An 18,543-nucleotide genomic window follows, 5' to 3' on the forward strand; every position below is an offset into this window, starting at 1 on the left:
AGTTACAGCATAAAAGGCACCTTAGGATGCCTTTCTCTGTAAAGCTGTTGTGTTATGTAGTTGGATGTAGCAGGGCAAATCCAGAGCCTTCTTCCTGTGGTCAATCAATCATTTAGAACTCATAAACTTTCATCTGTTTCTTCTTTTTGAGTTAATTGTATGGATCTGTTTGGGGGGAGCTTAATAGAAAATCAATACTTATGGATGAAATTCTTGTTGACAGTTCAGTGCTGGAATTAATTTTGAAATTTTGTTGATGATTATTAAATGTCACAGATTTTCCCTGAAAATTTATCACTTAAGCTACATATTTTTAATTTTCCACTCTCTGTATAGAGTCATAGTGAGTCCAGTTTCTTGTTTAATTTCAGAAAAGCTAAGAAATGTTTAATGATTTAAACATTTTATTTGCTAAAGAGAATTTTAAAGTTAAAACTGTGCAGTTTTGCTTCTGCCTTCTGTCCCTTCTCCTTTCCTTTTTTCCAAGGTTTATATATACACCTTTTTGTTTTGATTATCAGGTAATAGGAAACATTGATAAAATCTATAAATGGGAAATGATAATAACTGCTTCTTAAAACAGTAAAATTAATTTTATGGGGATGTTATGGTTTAAGTTAGCTGAAACTCAATGGTGATCTTGAATGTGCATGTATCTTGGTTTGTAGCAAAATGTTTCAATACCAAATGAAATTTTATTACCCAATAATGTAGAAGATTATAAAGATTTTTAAAGTCCTGTTTAGTAAAATTTATTTTTCTAAGCCATAAAGAAAAGTAGCTCAATAAACTTGCTGAATCAGTTGTTCAACATATAAAGATAGGAATCCAGTTATATGGATACCTATATGTTATATAAAAAACATGTTCTTTTCTGTGACCAACAATGAAAGCTTTTGGTACATTTTTTATTTGAATCAAAGCTAAAACAGGACTGATTTCAAGATTTAGGTTAAATGATTTAATGATTTGAAAGTTCTTTCATGTTCTTCTGAACAGGCTGCTTCAACAATGTCCATATATATCTCACTGTTATGTTGAAAATTTTCCTGAGATCCCTAAACTTGTGTTCACCATCTTCCTATGCCCTGACAGTCTCTTGTGAAATGGAATTAATTAATTCATGTGCCAGGTTAATTGTCGTCAGTTTGGTACATCCTCTCATGCTCTCATCACCTCACTTGGGAATCACATGGAAAATGCCTTCTGAAATGCTAAGTCCTTCTTTCTCAGATTCATTTGGATTCAAATGGAGCTTCTGGAAGCCAAGCAACTGTTGAAAATTAAGCAATTAGCATGCATGCTCAAGAAAAAAAAACATCCACCATTATGGCTTATATATTATTCTGATATTGTTGATCTGTTTGTTTAATGCTTGTGAATTCATTAACAGAATTAAATTATTTTTACTCATTACCAAAATTAACTGAACTTTTAATCTGAGAAATTCTGGTTTGACAGTAAGATTAAAAGGAATATATTGTGATTTACATAGCAGAGTGAGGATGATCCATGTTGTGTGGAAAATGAATGTCCTTTGTTTTCTTTCTTTCTTTTTTTTTTTTTTTTTTTTTCTTCCCTCCTTTTTGGTTATTTAAGCATTGTGTGGTTCCTTTGAAAAGTCAATGGGACTGGGGGGAAATGCTTATAATTAGAGAAAGGGTAGTTACTTAATGCATCATTTTAATATTTTAGAATGGAAAGTTCCATGAGTAAGAAAGAAAAATACTGTATCATTGCAGAATAGAGAAATGCTCAGAGTTCTTTGTGGTGTTCTCTCTTCTGTGGAAGTTATTTTAAATTAAGCTGAGCAAATGTTTTGCATCTTTGATTGATCTGTTCTAAATGAACCATACTCAATACTAAAACCTCTGCTTAGTGATAGTATTCTACACCTATAAGTCTTCTATAGTGGTCCTCATGGGATTTCTTTTAAGAAATTATTCAGGTATGTATATGGGTTATGTATAGTACAATGAGAGAGAGATGATAGGGAAAGCCCTGGAAGTAATTTAAAGCAAACCTTTTTTTGAAAGCTCTCACTTTTTTCATTGGAAAGCTGGATGCATAGCCTAAACTATTCCTAAATCTGCTGTAGCCTAGCTAGTTCTGTTATTTATTGTATAAACATTTACAAAAAGAAGTTTTCAGAAATGACCGCATTACTGTAACTCAGTTCTAACAGAATAATCTACACAAAGTGTGTTAGGTCCTCTTGAAAATGGTTTTTGTCTGTGGAGAATTAGAATCATGGATTTTGTGGAGTTTCTCATATAAGCAAGAACATAATTACAGGGCTCTATGCATAGATCTTCTTTAGGCCAGACTGTTGTGCATTCTTTTAATACAGCATGGGGTTTTGCATCTGCATTTTGGGCTATTATAAACATTTCTGATGTGTATTCAAGTCACTTTCTGGCTCCCACATAACTTTCAGCATCACTTGAAGGCCTTTGGGTTGCAGCATCTGAGCTCTGTATGTTGTTGCTGCTTCCCTGAGAGCATACAGGCTACAGAGCGTGTTAGAGCAGAGGATAAAGCACTTTGAGCTGAAGAAATGTGACTGTAGAACAACCTTATAAAGCAACAACCCGCTTTCTTTTTTCCTTGCTGAGCAACCTAGTCAGTGGCAGTCAGGGTGTCAAATAAAATAAATGGGCATGGCAGCCAAGTCATGTGTTACCTTGGTACCTGTTGTCTTTCCTGGCCAGAAGACATGAGGCAGTTTGGAACATTTGCTTTGGAGGACACTGGGGTAAATGATAATCTGACCATCTTCAGAAAATACTGAAAAGTTTGAACATCTTTGAGAAAGAGAGTCTTCTGGAAGAAAGAAACACACTATTTTAACTTTATGTATTAATCTAAATCTCTACCCAGGTGTAATTTGGAGCCCATATAGGGCAAAGGTGTAGTATTAGGGAATTAGTTATTGCTGGCAGCCTGATAGACAAATGTTGTTGAGGCAGATGTTTAAAAATCTAAGATAGCTGTAAACTCAAGGAATACTTTTAGCAGTATATACATAAAATCCACAGACAAAGGTAAATTAAAAAAGCTTTATGCAATAAAGAGATATTTTATGTGTCTATCCATAAACCTTGAGTTAAATTGGGTTATAATTTGTTTTTCTGTTTTCCTTTTTCACTTGGTTGTTCTTCTTTTTATGTAATTTACTGAAATATCTGTTTCATTAATGAACAATCTAAGAAAGTGATTTCACATTGAAATCCTCTGATTTAGCGATTAATGTATTTGTTATGCTTGCAGGTAAAAAATAAATCTATATAGTGTAAACTAATGACCAATTTGCCTGGATGCTGATGCCATCCTTTTGCCATTGTGGCTTCATAGTTTATAAACAGTGAATTAAGTATCACTGATTTTATTGAGGAAAAACATAAAGTTTGTAGCATGAATGAAACGGTGTATGATTTACCAAAGTGGAAGAGAGTGGCTGAAGCGGTTTGATGAAGTAAAGATATTGAATCTGTGTCCAAGTTAATTATTTCCATTTTACACCCAGCTTAAGCCTTGTGGAGGCAATTATTTTTTAAGTCTCTGCTGTTTTTGTGTTTTGTGTTCATTGAGTTTTATGCGCTTCACTGAACTGCTTTCTCAAATGAAGAATTCTGGATTAGAAGCTCAACATTGATACCCTCTTGCCAAATTTGCGTTCCTAATAATAATGACTTGCACAAGATCAGTCAAATTTTGCGATCTTTGTTGTTGGTCCCTTGTTAGGACAATGATACACATTTAAAACGTTACCCTGGGACAGTTAGGTCTTGGCCTTAACGGGAGACACCTTATTTCATGTGGACATAAGATTTCTACATCTCATAAATATTACCAAAAACAAACAAAACAAAAAAGGCAGGGGGAGAGAAAACTTTGCTCCAAAGTGTTGACATGAAATTAAAGTAATTGTAAAAATTATTTATACTGTTACTCAGTTTCCAAAGTCACTGAGGAATTTTGAAAGTTTCAGTTCTCTTTTTTCCAGCATGGTTTCAAGAATTCTTGCTACTCTTTTTCCCTTTTAATGCTACATTCACTGTGCTGCATTAAAGCAGTTGCACTAGTTTCGTGTGGAGAAATGGAGTCTTCCTGAAGCATGTTTTCTGATATGATGTGGCTATATCCTTTAATTAATTAATGGTGAAAATTACTGCCCTGTTTGATCTAGAAATAGATCAATACATAGATACAATACAATAGATCAAAAAGGCAGCAGTACTATCCTTTACACACTAATGATTGATAAGCTGTTATAAAATCATATATGTAATGCAGTTGTGTCATTGATAAGTATGCAGTTGTGTCATAGTTATTCCTGAGATAAAACTGAAATTGTCTTAAGCTTTCTTGGTATGTTTCAGGACACCTTTTCTTTAGTGATTCTATATTATCAGGATAAAATGAGATCATAATGCTTTACATTGACGTGACCTCATCGCAGTGTACACTCTCCTCAAGGGGGGTAGCAGAAGGGAAGGTGCTGATCTGATCTCTCTGGTGACCAGTAACATGACACGGTGAAATGGAATGAAGCTGCATCAGGGGAAGTTCAGACTGGACATAAGGAAAAGGCTTTTCACTGAAAGGGTGGCTGGTCGCTGGAACAGGCTCCCCAGTGAAGCAGTCATGGCAGCCAGCCTGCCAGAGGTCAAGGAGCATCTGGATAGTGCATTTAGTCATACGGTTTAGTTGTGCATAGTCCTGTGAGTAGCAGGGGTTTAGACTTGGTGGTCCTTATGGGTCACCTCCAACTTGAGATATTCTGTGATTCATTTTATTACTTAAAACAGACAATGCTGTCTTACCAGGAGAAATCATCAATGAAGTTTCGTTAATCAGCTCTTCCCTTGCTGGCAAAACCTAATTAAACTAAATGACAAATGTCTCAAATCAGCAAGTTTTTTCCCCTTTGTGAGCAATGTTGCATGTCTCAGCATCCTCATTTGACTATTAGAAACTATTTAAGACAGAGCAATTAGTTTTTCTGACGAATACCAGCAAAATGTGTTGCTACCTAGGAAAGGACAGAAGGCCTTCAATTCCCTGAATTAGGCATCCAAAATTCCCCTGCCTGTTATCTGCCCAATTATGGGAAAAGCTAAAACTTGCTGCATACATCCCTGTGAGCTCCACAGGGCCTTTTGTTGCAGTTTAGCATGTGCTGTTAAGCCCCATAATCTAATCAAGAAACTAGGGAGCATGGAACTTGGTTTCAGGGTCCCTGATACAAGTGCTCTGAATTTACTCTGGGCTGTTTTGCATTGTGCTTTGGGCTATCGTAGCAATACTGTGAGTTTTCCTAGTAATACTCAGTAATCGGTCACTTCCAAGAACAAGCATGCGAGGCTATATCTTTAGAAATCAGTATTTTCAAAGACAGTCTAAAGTTCTTGTTAACAGAATGTTATTTTATGGATTACTATAAGAGTTTCTTAAAAATGAACTAATAAAAATACTCTTTCCCCCCTCCCCGCCCCCTTCCCCTCTAGACAATTGATTTGGAAGGGTTCAAGCTGTTCATGAAGACTTTTCTGGAGGCAGAGTTACCAGATGATTTCATTGAGCACCTTTTTACATCATTTAGCAACAAAATCTCTCACTGCAGTCCGTTAATAAAAAACAAGCCCCAGCACCTTTCTGGAGGTAAGTAATAAACTCACAGTAATAGAAGAGCTGAAGGTTCCCTCTCCCTGCTATTTTACTTCTAATAGCTATAAATATATGGAATTATAAACTATATGTTTGGGTTGGTTGTTGTCTTTATTTTTTTGTTGTTGCTATTCTGAGAAACTACCTCATGACCATGATAATGAACAAGAAATACTGTGAAGAGAAATGGAAATTGAATGGTTTTGTCTTTTTAATTCACAATAATGATGCAGCTGAGACACCAAGTGGACAGTCTGTCACCTTAATGCTAATCAGATTGCTATGGTTACATGAAGTTGCAACCTACTCATATAAAAACTTAGAAACCTTCAGAGCTTCATGCAGGAGGCTCCTGCTGGTGCACTGCAATTTTTGTGCCATTACTGCTGCTTCTTTTAATTGTCTAGGTATAATACTGCTCCTAGTAATCCCACATATTTATCACCTACTGATGTTTTAAATGTGCTAATGTTAGCAGTATTTCTTTTCCCAATGTAAGGATCTTCTTAAATGCAGTTTGAAATTTTCATGCTAAACTGAACATTTTTATTAAAAGTGATCTTCAGGTCAGAGGACGTAACATGTTAAAATACTCACATGTAAAATAGCGTTAAAAAATGTCAACTTAAAATTTATAAAACTTTTGAAGGAAATTTGCAGAGGAAATTTAAGGTTACCTTCCTAACTTGAAATACTTGGCTTAGCACTTCAGCAGTTTGGGAACTCCATCAAAATCCTATAGCTAAAAGCAGGAACTAGATTAATTTAATGAAAGAAATTGCATGTTTTGAACAGCTGGGATAATCAAGTGCTTAGAGCAAGTTACCAGATGGTTTGATGGGTACTTAATTTTTTGAATTCTTTATATGAAGGTTAGGTGTCTTCAAACTGCAACTCATCTAGAACTTATGAATTTGGCACAAGTGCTACTAGCTAAAATGTTATCTTTTCTTGAAGCTACCAAGCACTAGGTTTCCATAGATGCCTCAGTGTACAATATTAATTATAGGTTTTCAGATATCACCCATTGAGTCTGACCTGGTGTTTTGTTTTTTTTAGAGCATACCATTCTCTACTATGTTAGATGATTTTCAGGGTTTTTTTTTTTTTTGTTTGGTTTTTTTTTTGTTTGGTTTTTTTTTTTTTATTTATTTAAGTTTACAGTACTTGTTATTTTTATTTCTTTAGCTTTATATTTCCTGGAAAAAAACACCAAACACCCCCCCATATTACATTATCATCTTTATTATGTTATTATGTATATATATAATGGTCATTAACTGTAATTAGACTTTAATTAGACTTAAAAAATATATTTTTTCTGCTAGCAAAGCTTGCTTACCACATCAAGAGGGTGATTCGTCACTATTTCTTTCCCCTTCATTTGAATTGAATTATTAATGTATCCTTTTTATCCTTTCTAATCAGAACTGCCATGGACACATCTTCCACAAATATCAGCTGTGTAGACAGTACCTTTCCAACTTTTTGGGCTTTTGTTCTTGCAGTTGTGTTCCATGTGCAAAGCAGTAGGCTTAGTAGACTATGATGTAATCAGTTGTATAGAGTATTAAGAACTTTCTGTTGCTAATTACAGCTCTGATAATAATTTATTCATGCATTTGGGCAAGTCATGTAGGCCAGTGATTCAGTCCCTTGCCCTAAAAGATGCTTTGTAACAGAATCTCTAAGGGCATGTCTAAATGTATTCTGTATTGTATGCTGCAGGGTATAGTTTGAATGTCATCAATTTTCAGCATTTTTTCCACTATGAATATAGATTTTGTGGGCTATAAAGTCTCAGCAGCACAATTTCATTCCAACTTTCATTACTTCTAATTTTTCATTGAAGTTTTCATCAATGAGCATAATCAGCAATAAATGCACTGTACCAGCCACCAAAATTTGTAATCTTTTACACTTAATGCTTTTTGCCTGATAACTCCAATAGCAGCTGCAATTTAGTGGTGCATATTTATTTATTATGCTGTGTTTTTACATATGTTATACAACTACTATTATTTTTAAAAATTATCTTTTATTATTCTGCTGCTGTATGTATATGGTTTTGACACTTCATATATAGAAATTATTACAGCTGGTTTTAGGTCATTGCTGGATTTAAAGCTAAACTCTGCCTGGCATAGGCTGCACTCCACTTTCTTTGCTTTCACTATAATTCCCTCTAATAATTTTATTCTTATATATAATATAGGTATTATTATTTATGGTCATTAGTATAATTTTTGTTATTGAAACTGTGTGCTAAAGTTCTTACTTTAGTGCTACCTCCTAAATTTTTTTCTCCTTCCCTCATTTTTCCCAGTTTGTAGTTAATCTTCATCCTTTTCTGTTAATTGGGATTTTAGAAATAATGTAATGTAAGACCAAATTAGAAGTGGTCTTACATATGTATGTATTATAATGCCAGGACTGTTTCATAAATTGTTACACCCGAAGCATCTTCAGAGAAATAATTCAGATTAACTCGTGCAAGAGTTGCTTGTGCTTGAAAATATACTGTTCATATTGTAAATCTCATAATTGCATGAGATTTAAACTAGATATTACATCTTTATGATTTGTAGCATTTAAAGGGAAAGAAATGTGCATTGGTATATTTTGACGTAGAGATGAAAATCATGGGAGCCTTTGTTCTAGAATATCTAATAAATTTTAAATGTTACCAATACTGAAAAAAACTGACCATACTGGGAAGTACGTTTGTCAGAAACATTTGACATTCTTCAGGAAAAGGGAAAGGTACATGAGAACTAGAGAAGATCTCAGGAAAAGTAGCAAGGGTTCATAAATCTCTCTGGTATGTGCCCATTTTTTCCTTAGTGTCTCTTCATCCACTCATGTCTGTTTATAAATTGTATTTTCAGTTAAGGTGTCTGAAGAGAGATGGAAACAGATGCCAGGTAAGCAGCAGCACTGTAAGTCATCTCTGAGTCACCACATTGTAGCCACCCTTCTCCCATCTCTGATTAAGAAGTAAGAGTTTAACCTGTACCTTGCAGCTAAAAGATACCTTAAAATTTGAATGCCTTTACATTTGGATTTCAGGATTTTACATTTTTAAGATGAGTTAGCCCAAATTTTAGACTATTTTTTATTCTGTGCACAAGATTCATGTAAGAATGGAATGTGAACTATTTGTGTAAATTATGTGATTAAAGCTCACATCTTAATCTATTCACATTTTATAATGTCTTAATTTTAAGGGTACTTAACTGAACTGTGAGCTCATTTAATAGAACATTGCCCAATTAAATATTTTATTTATTTAAATACTAACTTTCAGTGCTTATCTACCTGAAATGATTGACACAAACTTGATTCAAATATATTTTTTCTGCATGCCGGTTTGCGCTTATTTACTGGGGGGAAAAAAAAAATTCTTTAACATATCTACCTCAGTAGAACTTTGAAAATGTCTTCACATTGAAAAAAGCAGGGGGGGGGGGGGGGGGGGGGGGGGAACTCCAACAGAATTCTTTTTCCATTTCATGTACTATGGTGATTGACTTTTCCAAGACAAATGGATGAGAGAAATTATGTATGCAGGTTATGTGTCCAATGAGAAATCTGTTCTACATTCGTTACAGAAAATATTTAAGATCAGTAAATCCTTTTGTAAAGTTTCATCTTTAACATCACTAAAGTCAGTGAGAAATGTAATAAACCGGTAAATAAAGTTCCATTTCTGCTTTTTCTGTGTCCTGCTGTCCTTCCTCTTTTTTCCCTCTGTTTATTGCTCTTGCACATTCCAATAATATCATCAGAACTGGTCATATTAATGTTCTCTTGAAATAAAACTTTTGTCAGTGTTGAAACTTAGTATTCCAAGTAGTACACTGGAACTGCTCTTGATCATGATCTTTGAGCAATTATTATAACTATTATTTAAATTCTGTGTTTACTTTCATAGTATTCTGTTGGCTGAGGCTTTTATGTTTTAAATATATGTTGCTCTGACACACATCTGGCTGCATTTTTGGGAAGACTACACACTGGGGTATTATTAGAGGTTTTTTTTGACACTAAATCTTCAATTAGTGTAGCTGATGTCAATCTGTAAGTTAGATGAAGCTTCTACAACACAAGGAAGTGGATGCAACATTGGTCAGGGATTGTTTTAATACTTAGTAGAATAAAAATATTCGCCTTTTTTTTTCTTTTTTGTAGTTAAATGACATCAGATCAACACAAATGAAAAAAAGGCTATGCCATTCCCAGAATTGATTTTTTCCCAATAGTTTTCTTAATCCATATAAAATTTTAAAACCTCACAATCATTTTAATTCAGCCTTTGCTGGATAAACTATGAATGTGAATTGTTTAAAACTTCACATTTATGTTTAAATTAAGAAGTCATCTGAGATTTACATAAAATGAAGATGTATGTATGCAAGCGTTATGTTTTCGTATGTTTCGTATGTTAAGAGTAACAAAGGCTATGTGTTATTTCCAGGTCTGAGACTTAACAAAGGTACCTCTATGTCCCGATCTCCTACTCCTGCCAACTTACATTTACCAGATGTGATCCAGCTGAAAGATATTGTTTGCTATTTGTCACTGCTAGAAAGAGGAAGACCTGAAGACAAACTGGAATGTATGTGGGTTTTTTAAAGTTAATTTTATATATTCATTTCAATACGCTACCAGAATTCTGTTTCTAAATTTTTTGCATTTAAGAATCAGTTTTGAGTAACTGCATTATAAAATTATGGTTCTAGATGGCCATTATTGCAGAAATGTTCTTTCATTCTTGTTAATAGTACTAATTTGATGAGATTTTAACTTAAGTCTTTCTATCTAGCACGTGCTAAGATGGGGAGTAAGGATCATACCATCTGCAGTTAAAATAATCCTTTCTATACTGTCATCTCTTGATTAATATCAGGTCTGAGAAAAATAGATGAAATGTACTGAGGATGCTTAGAGGTATATAGAAGTGGTAAATAATCTGTGGAAAACAAGCTAATTCAAACTAAGAACAGTTGTTAATATAGGCCATGGGATCTATAGTATTAGTAAATACAGAAAAGCCTAGAATGATCCAACTCTACACCACTGTTGGGAATGAATGTTTGACAATGGAACTTAGAAATTGCTTGATTTTTTTTTTTTTTTTTTTTTTTTTTTTTTTTTTTGTTAGGGACCTGATTCATTAAAGCCCAACAACTTTACCTGAGTTTGACCTGTGAATCAGAGAAAAAAAAAAAAAAAAAGAAAGAAACCGTGTGTTTCCTCATTATGGAATTTTAGAACCCAGTTTTCCAGATAGATAAGCAGTCTGTGCAATCATATAATCCTTACTGAGACTAAATATAGTTTGGTATGCATAGCTGGTCTGTGGGATACAAAAGATTCCACAGTCTATAAAAGACCTGTGGGATCAGGCTCTAATACTGTATGGAAAGTAAATTACACGATAGGAAATGCCAACAGTAGGTGGCTTCTGCCAGAACAAAAAATTCATTACAAGGTTACCTGACTGCATGTTGTTGAAATACGTTCATGTTTCATGACCTGTAGTTAGCTTACAATGACAACTTCATATTATAAGATCACCTGATAACTGTGTGTCAGCAGAGATTATAAGGAGCCATCCCCAAATTTGGTAATACCAGTTTGGCACTAGAATATGAGGATACATGTGTGAATGTGCATTCAGAACACAAGCACAGGAAAACTAAGATCCTAGGACTGAATTCAACTTACAATTTAATGCCTCTTTCATAGTGTCACATGAAAAGGAGAGGGGAAATCCTTTCAACCTGCAGGTATTTGATCTGTCTATTAGAGTCCCAGGAAAGCTGAGACCCTTGTGCCTGACCAGTCTGTCACCATCCTGTTACAGGGAGCCTTCACTGAACAGTCCCAGTGGATCGGAGGGCAATTCAACTGCCTTGTTCAGGGAAACACTCCAACAGCATCAGAAGGACCCCTCAGTGGGTCTTCCCACTTTGTTTAAATGTTACCTGCTGCCAGCAGCTGTTAGTGCCCACAAGGGACTCACACTAACAGTTTACAGAATAACACTCTTTTATTATAAAATTGTGACAAGCTAAGATTCGTGATTGCCAGTGTCAGGGACTGTCTGCAAAAACGATCTTGGAATGATACACAACAAAACTACGTACAACCAAAACCTTAATTGCTAATGACAGCTAGAATGAGATAGTTATTTAGCATGCATAAGTCAAAGTTCTTACCCAACAGGTGTCACAGTGGGGCAGAAGACAGATTCAGCCTGTTGACTGATCCCAGTAGTTACGATGGAATCTTCCCCTCACTTCTCCCATCATCTGTCCACTTTTTATACTTCATAGTATATTGCATATTTATTCATCATACACAGGATCGGTTACAAGTTTCTTGCTTGCTTCTAATGCAAGAACATCCTCAGACAGCACTACTAAAGTTCTCTGCTAACTATGCATGCTCCTCAAGCAGGGTTTTGCCCTCTTTCAGGGGGGCTATTTGAGTTGGAGGTCATGATCTCCCACTACTACTATTATCTTTGCCCTATTTTCAACTAATTTTCTGTTGATGTCAGTGAATTGCAACACCTTATCATCCTGTTGCCTGTCATAGCCAGAACTTTCCTCACTTGAAGGCTTCTTTCTGCGTAACTTAGATAATGGTGGTGTTTTCACTATCCGTTCTGTGTTTCTCATGCCTCCCCAAGGCTGACTACCTTGCTTAGAAGTCCCTTCAGTCATAACAACTTTAGAGTGAGTCAGCTTGACCTAGCTTTGTGAACACTGAATCACAGTTGGGCAATCCAGGAGTTTAGACAATTCCCCCTGCCCTGGACTTATTTCAGTCTGGACTAGTCCATTTCCATCACATTTAGGTGGAGACTGAGTGACTCTAGTCATACATATTGTTGTTACTAACTGGTATCATGTCCCCAGTGAGGAGTAGTAGCACCTCGGAGGCAGGTACCTTTGGGAGGGAGGTGTGTGTTAGTAATACGATAAGGTTATTTCAGCTGAAAAAGTATTTCACCACAATGGTTGGCTCAGCCATGGAAATCTCTTGGATTCTTCATGTGACAACTGGTATGCAGCTTATCAGCTGTGTGGTGCCATCAAGTTGCCATTCCTGCAGGGAGCATGACAGAGCATGGCCGCAGGGTCTCCACTCTGTTCCACCCTGCATCACTACTATAAGCATGTGCTGAGCTGGCAGAATGTGTTGCTTAGGGAACTGTGGTGATATAGATTCCATGCATGCCAACCATCCTGAAGGTGATGGCTGTATTTTACCCTAAAAAGCTTTCTGTAATGCTATGCTTCTATTAGGACCCATTTTTTCATCTAATTCCCCTCCTCAAGGTGATTTTCCCCACACATAGTAGCCAGTTCTACAGGCTATATGAGAGCTCTGAAGAGCTCTGTGCACAAAGCATAGTGTGAAATGGAAATCAGTTGCTTCCCCTGGTGTCAGGAACAGGTACAATGAAAAGGGAGAGAGACAGAGGAGCAGGTGGTGATTTTGGTGTAGGGCATGTTCCATGAACTTCCTGCAACAGGAACTGCATAGCAAAAGACCATGAATGATCTATATGATTTAGGAGGGAGAGGTCTTGATTTAATAGAAGAATGGTACTTACATGTTTTGTATATTCCAGATAATTTGCATTTACTATATATAATTAAGAATATGATTATTATATAAGAATATTTTCTACTTTGTCATACATATTTGAAATATACCATGTAATGTGACTTCTCAGTGTCCAAATTTTTGCTGTACTATTAGTAGGCAGAATGCCCTGATGATTTTAGTTGAATTGTCCTTATAAATTAATGGTATAACTTAACCCTTTGTCTGAAGTAATTTTATAGCAGTAGGTGTTGTGGCTGTAAGGTAAATGATAAATTAGTAGCCGTGGAGTGAAAAAAGAAAGGATGGCTTGTTCTGGAGTTGCCAATATGAATATTAGATACTAATCTCAACTCATTATTATTATTATTATTATTATTCTGTTGACAAAAAATGGAAACACTCTGAATCATAGCTGAGTGTTTGGAAACTTAATTCAGGACAAGCAGAACATGAAATTGGTGCTTTCAAATAATATCTGATACAAGCTGGAGGATTTTTGTAAGATAAAATACACTAAGAGGAAGTAGTGTTTAGGTTTTAGATCTATATGGTCTATGGATTTTCATAGATTTACAAATATTCTGGCAGATAAGTGGATTCTCTAATCTATTAACAGTACGTTTCTAGAGGTCTTAAGCACTGCAAGCCTCGCCTGTTTGACATGCTCAGCATATCTATTATTTGTAAACTATGTATGGCCTGAATATAAAGAATATCCCAAACTTTCCTAGAAAAGATACATTGAAGAATTTAAGTTCTGTTTTTAAGATCATATTGCAAATAGTTCAAGATGTATCTATATTGTTAAGTACCTTCATGCTCTGGGGCTCAAGCTGTAGACTTGATCCACAGAAACCATCATGTTGTTTTCACATGTACTAAGCTTTTCTTGCTGGTGTCCACATTGATTCTTGAACATGTAAGAAAGACCAAGATACTTCCTAAGAATTGAAAAGTGGTGTTTTGTAGCTCAACTTTCCTTTCTTTAAAGGCCCCAACGAAAGAAGTTATTTTAGCTCATAATTACACAAACCTTTATCAGCACAACCCATTCCTCAATTTATGTGTAGTTTTTTATTAGTCTAACCATGGATGTCAGTCATGAACCTCTTGTGAAACTGTTCAGAGAAATACCAGGAGGCAGTATGAAGGGAATTGGACATTAATGGTTTGGAAGAAGTATGTGAACTCCATAGCCTTACAAATATAATGTGCTTACAAATGCTCAGACTTCTCTCTCCTATTATGAACAGAAACTCCAAGAATATGAGCTGTGGGGATTTCTTTTACCATGACTCTCTCCAGGTTATTTGGTTAGTGTTCTTTCCATAGCAACAGAAGCTTCAGGGATGTCACATTGTTCTGTATTTTTGCAGTAATGTGATTAGTTATAGTCTGTCTTTCTGCTATGCTATGCAGTTCTTGGAAACTCAGGCTTCTGTGGAGAGTGACAAGCCTTACAGTTTTCAAAGCACATGCACTGGTGAAAAACAAAGTGCATTCAATACTTGTTTGTGCATGTGTTTTTGAGAATATATGCCCCAATTTCTTCTCAAAAACCACATAATTTGGAACTTCTGGACTTTTGGGGATGCCACCTTTTCTCATATGCAAGATAAGTCCAGAGATTGCAGGTAAAAAGTATAGCAGTGCAGCAACTGAGCTCATCTTTGTAATTCTATTTTAATACATTTTTAATTATTTACGAAAGGTATGCAGTCCAGTAATAGAAATTGAGTGGCCAGTCAGTAGTATCAGGTAAGGGGATGGGAAAAGAAATATAAAAGATTGACTTGGGCTCTGTGGCTTGCATCAGAACTTCAGTCGATTTTATCCCTTCATGTTGTTTCTTCTCCTAGAGTAGGTAAATCAGCAAGAACATGAATATTCAGCAGGGTATGAATAGAAAAGAGACTGCATGCCACACCAGTAAAGCAGTTTTTCAGAGTCTAGCCAAGAGCACAGATTGAGCCCTTTCATTACCCAATACATATGTAATCGGAGCGACTTTGTTACAAAGGTGAAACAGTTATAATTATGCTAATGCTTGTTTTTAAATGAGTGACTAGAACTACTGATTCATATTAAAGGGAAAAAAAAAAAAGTTGTAAGCACTACTTCTCTGGAGTGAGTAAAGATGAGGGACATGCAAAAAGTTGCTTTCATGGTAACTGTTCATTACAGTTCTTTCAACCAGTGCATTACTATCACAGAGGAGGGGGCAGGAGAAACACATGATTTGAACCTTATCACTGAGTGATTCAGTGATTCAGCCCTATGGAAACTGTGAATGTTTAATGGTACCTTTGCCAGATAATATTAGCTGTTGTACTCTGAGCAGCTTTGGTAGAAGGCATACTAGCAGGGGCAATACCAGTCTCTGATGGCTTTTCGCATTAACTGTTTTACACTGAAATATTTCTGCTTTGTAATTCACAAGCAAAGAAATATATTCTTATAGGTTTTCTTAGCCTATAACTAATAAATAATGGACCTTTGTAGCTTGAAACAATGTGCTACAGTGAACATTGTTTACAGCTTATATTACAGCTCTTAAGAGCAATGCAATGTAGTGGCAAAAATTGCTGAACTGGTAGAGAGATACAGTAATTACCTTTTTTCCCCACAGTGAGGTAAACAATTTAGGAATAAGATGGGGGATACAAGGGAAGCAAACCAGTCCATATAACAAATATATTTTGCTGTAAGTAAAAAATAATAAAATTTTTTGAACTTTACTTCCTAATTGCTAAGAATTTCCTCTTGCTTCTCATTAAATTGTTCCCTGAAAACTGTGATAAGCTTTGCTTTCAGAATTTATTGGACTGCAACAGCCTTTGCTGTGGATCCAATGCGTTGGGATTTTTCACTGTTGAATAGGTCGTATGTTATGTTTCTGAAGATATCTGATAAGGCAGTTTGTAAGGAGATTGCTTGGGTTTTGCTATCAGTCAAGGCATTACAGTGTCCTGGAACCACCTGTACATGAACTCTTTTTTTAGTCCTTGTCCTTAGAAAATAGATCTGGGGGAAAAAAATGAGCACTTTTGAAGGGGATGGTGTTTAGATTTCAGAGCTCTGACAAGCTGTCCCAGAAAGTAGGGACAAAAAAGCGAAGTATTCTTAGGCTTCTGGTTTTCATCTTTAGCCTTTTAACAGCATTCCTACCAAAGCTTCGGGCTTCTCTCTGCTCTGCAATCTGATGCAGTATGAAACAGAACAAGGTCTTAAAAAAAAAAAAAAAAAAAAAGATTAGTCAGGATTGTGTTGAAAAAGGAATGTACTCTGAATAATTAGAAAAGATAAGGTGGGCACCTGAAGGAGATAAGGAGACCATCAAGTCAGGAAATCGATGAACAAAGAAAACTGAAAGGTCTACTCCACCTAGATCCCACCTATTTTGATGGAATGATTGGGTGTCAAAACCAAATGAGTATGTATGTAAAGATGTAGTAACCTCTGTGTGGAAAAACTGTATAAAATACCTAACTTTTCAATGAAAACTTTGGAGCTAGTTTGTCTGGTGCTAATTGGCTAGCTCCCCAACGTTGTACGAAATAAATACCTTTGCTGCTTAAAGACAAAATTGGTCTCTGAGCAGTTACTCTGTGCCGTTTTGGCATCAAATGTATGATCAGCTGGGTAAGCTGCTTTCAAGTATCTTGGTAATGGTGGACATAGTTGCTCTTGTAGTTGGAATCAAGTAATGATACAAACTTGAAAGTATATATTCTTTCTGGTTATTGCCAGAATGCTGTTATTCTTGTCTGGTAGCTCCCCAAAATGTTTGGAATACGTTATCAAATTGATGATGCAAATCTGGTCCTGGGATGGATGGGTCATGCTACCAGTCTATGAGGATTGCTTATTGTTGAATTTGGCTGATTAGATACTTGACGTAAGATTGTGTTTCATTTAGTTGGTCAGAAAGCATTTCTAGAGTAATGTCACTATTGAATAGTGACAGCTGCAACCAAGGGAGTAGGACAGCATTGTAACTAACTTAAGCAGGCGTTTCAGCATTTGTCTGACCAATTGTGTGTTATCCTGTGTTTGGTGAGATGAAGGAGAAGGGCCCTTTGGTGGTACTGGGTATGAATACAGATATTCTCCAGGAGGAATCAGAATTAAGTTCACAGACCAAATTAGAGTTTGGAGTAATTATGTGGAAAAAGTGCAATTGCACTGTCGTGCTAATATGTCTCCTTGGAGTCACTGTGGCAGGGTAGTCATTGAGTGGACCTCTCACATAATACAAATCGTTTGGTAGGTCTACAGTTACTGTGAGCAATAAAGGAAGGTGGTAATGTTTGTCCTTTTTTTGAAACTCAGGTTTGGTTGGTTTGGTTTGTTTTGGGTTGGTTAGGTGGTTTTTTTTGTTTGTTTGTTTTTCTAAGTGAAACAGTGTTGTTACAATGTTTTCTAACTGTTTCATTCTCTTTCTGTTTTCCTTGTAGTTATGTTTCGCTTATATGATACGGATGGCAATGGATACCTGGATAGTTCGGTAATGTTATTTATGTATTTCAACGTGTTATAAGAGTGTGTCATAATGGCATATCTATACAAAACTGCATTAATCCAAATCAAGTTTATATTTTTCCTGAATTAATAGAAGCAGTATAAACTATAGTTGATAAAAAGTCGCCCATTTTGAAAGTATTGAGTTTTGTTTTCCATTAAGCTGCTGCTTCTACAACTGGATAAATTTTCAAATGCTGACTGCTGTTGTGGAGTCCTATTCAATAGTCTTCTGATTTTTAATCATATTACTGAGGGCTACACATTTATACGAATCCTAAAATTCTAGTATGCTGCTGGGAGCATATATATATATGAATATGAAAGAACACTAGTGATATGTGGTCAAGGGAAAGTACAACACTGTAATGCTAAGCAAATATCTCTGTATTACTTTATACCATCCACTTTATGCCTTATTTCTATTAAAAAGTTGTGAATTATACAACTGCTGTCAAAATCCTAGGTTTTTAGAGTGATGGAATTTTCAAGGATCTTGCATCATTATATCATAGGGGATTTCAGATCATGAAACCAATTGTTGAATGATGAACAGGGAAGGAAGAATCTATTACTGCTTTCAACCCAGAGGCTACCCTTTAGTTGTGGGGCTGTATTCCATCTCCCTGCATGCTTTGCAGTCCATGCCTGACGTTTTGCTAGTGCAGCAGATTCACTTAAGTGTGGACAGCTTCAAATGTAAGGAACATTTAATTAGGAACATTG

General features: G+C 35.7%; 1 protein-coding gene across 2 annotated transcripts in view; it reads left to right on the forward strand.

Moving 5' to 3' along the window:
• DGKB (diacylglycerol kinase beta) overlaps window positions 1–18,543 on the forward strand; it is a 362,852-nt gene that overhangs the window by 83,145 nt on the left and 261,164 nt on the right. For both annotated transcript variants that reach the window (XM_040593354.1, XM_040593355.1), the window contains 4 exons: window positions 5,511–5,664; window positions 8,559–8,594; window positions 10,148–10,288; window positions 17,754–17,803. In XM_040593354.1, coding sequence (XP_040449288.1) covers window positions 5,511–5,664; window positions 8,559–8,594; window positions 10,148–10,288; window positions 17,754–17,803 — 381 coding nt within the window. The remainder of the gene's footprint in view (window positions 1–5,510; window positions 5,665–8,558; window positions 8,595–10,147; window positions 10,289–17,753; window positions 17,804–18,543) is intronic.

The sequence above is a fragment of the Falco naumanni genome, chromosome 4 (assembly GCF_017639655.2).
Source record: "Falco naumanni isolate bFalNau1 chromosome 4, bFalNau1.pat, whole genome shotgun sequence".
Lineage (NCBI taxonomy): Eukaryota > Metazoa > Chordata > Aves > Falconiformes > Falconidae > Falco > Falco naumanni.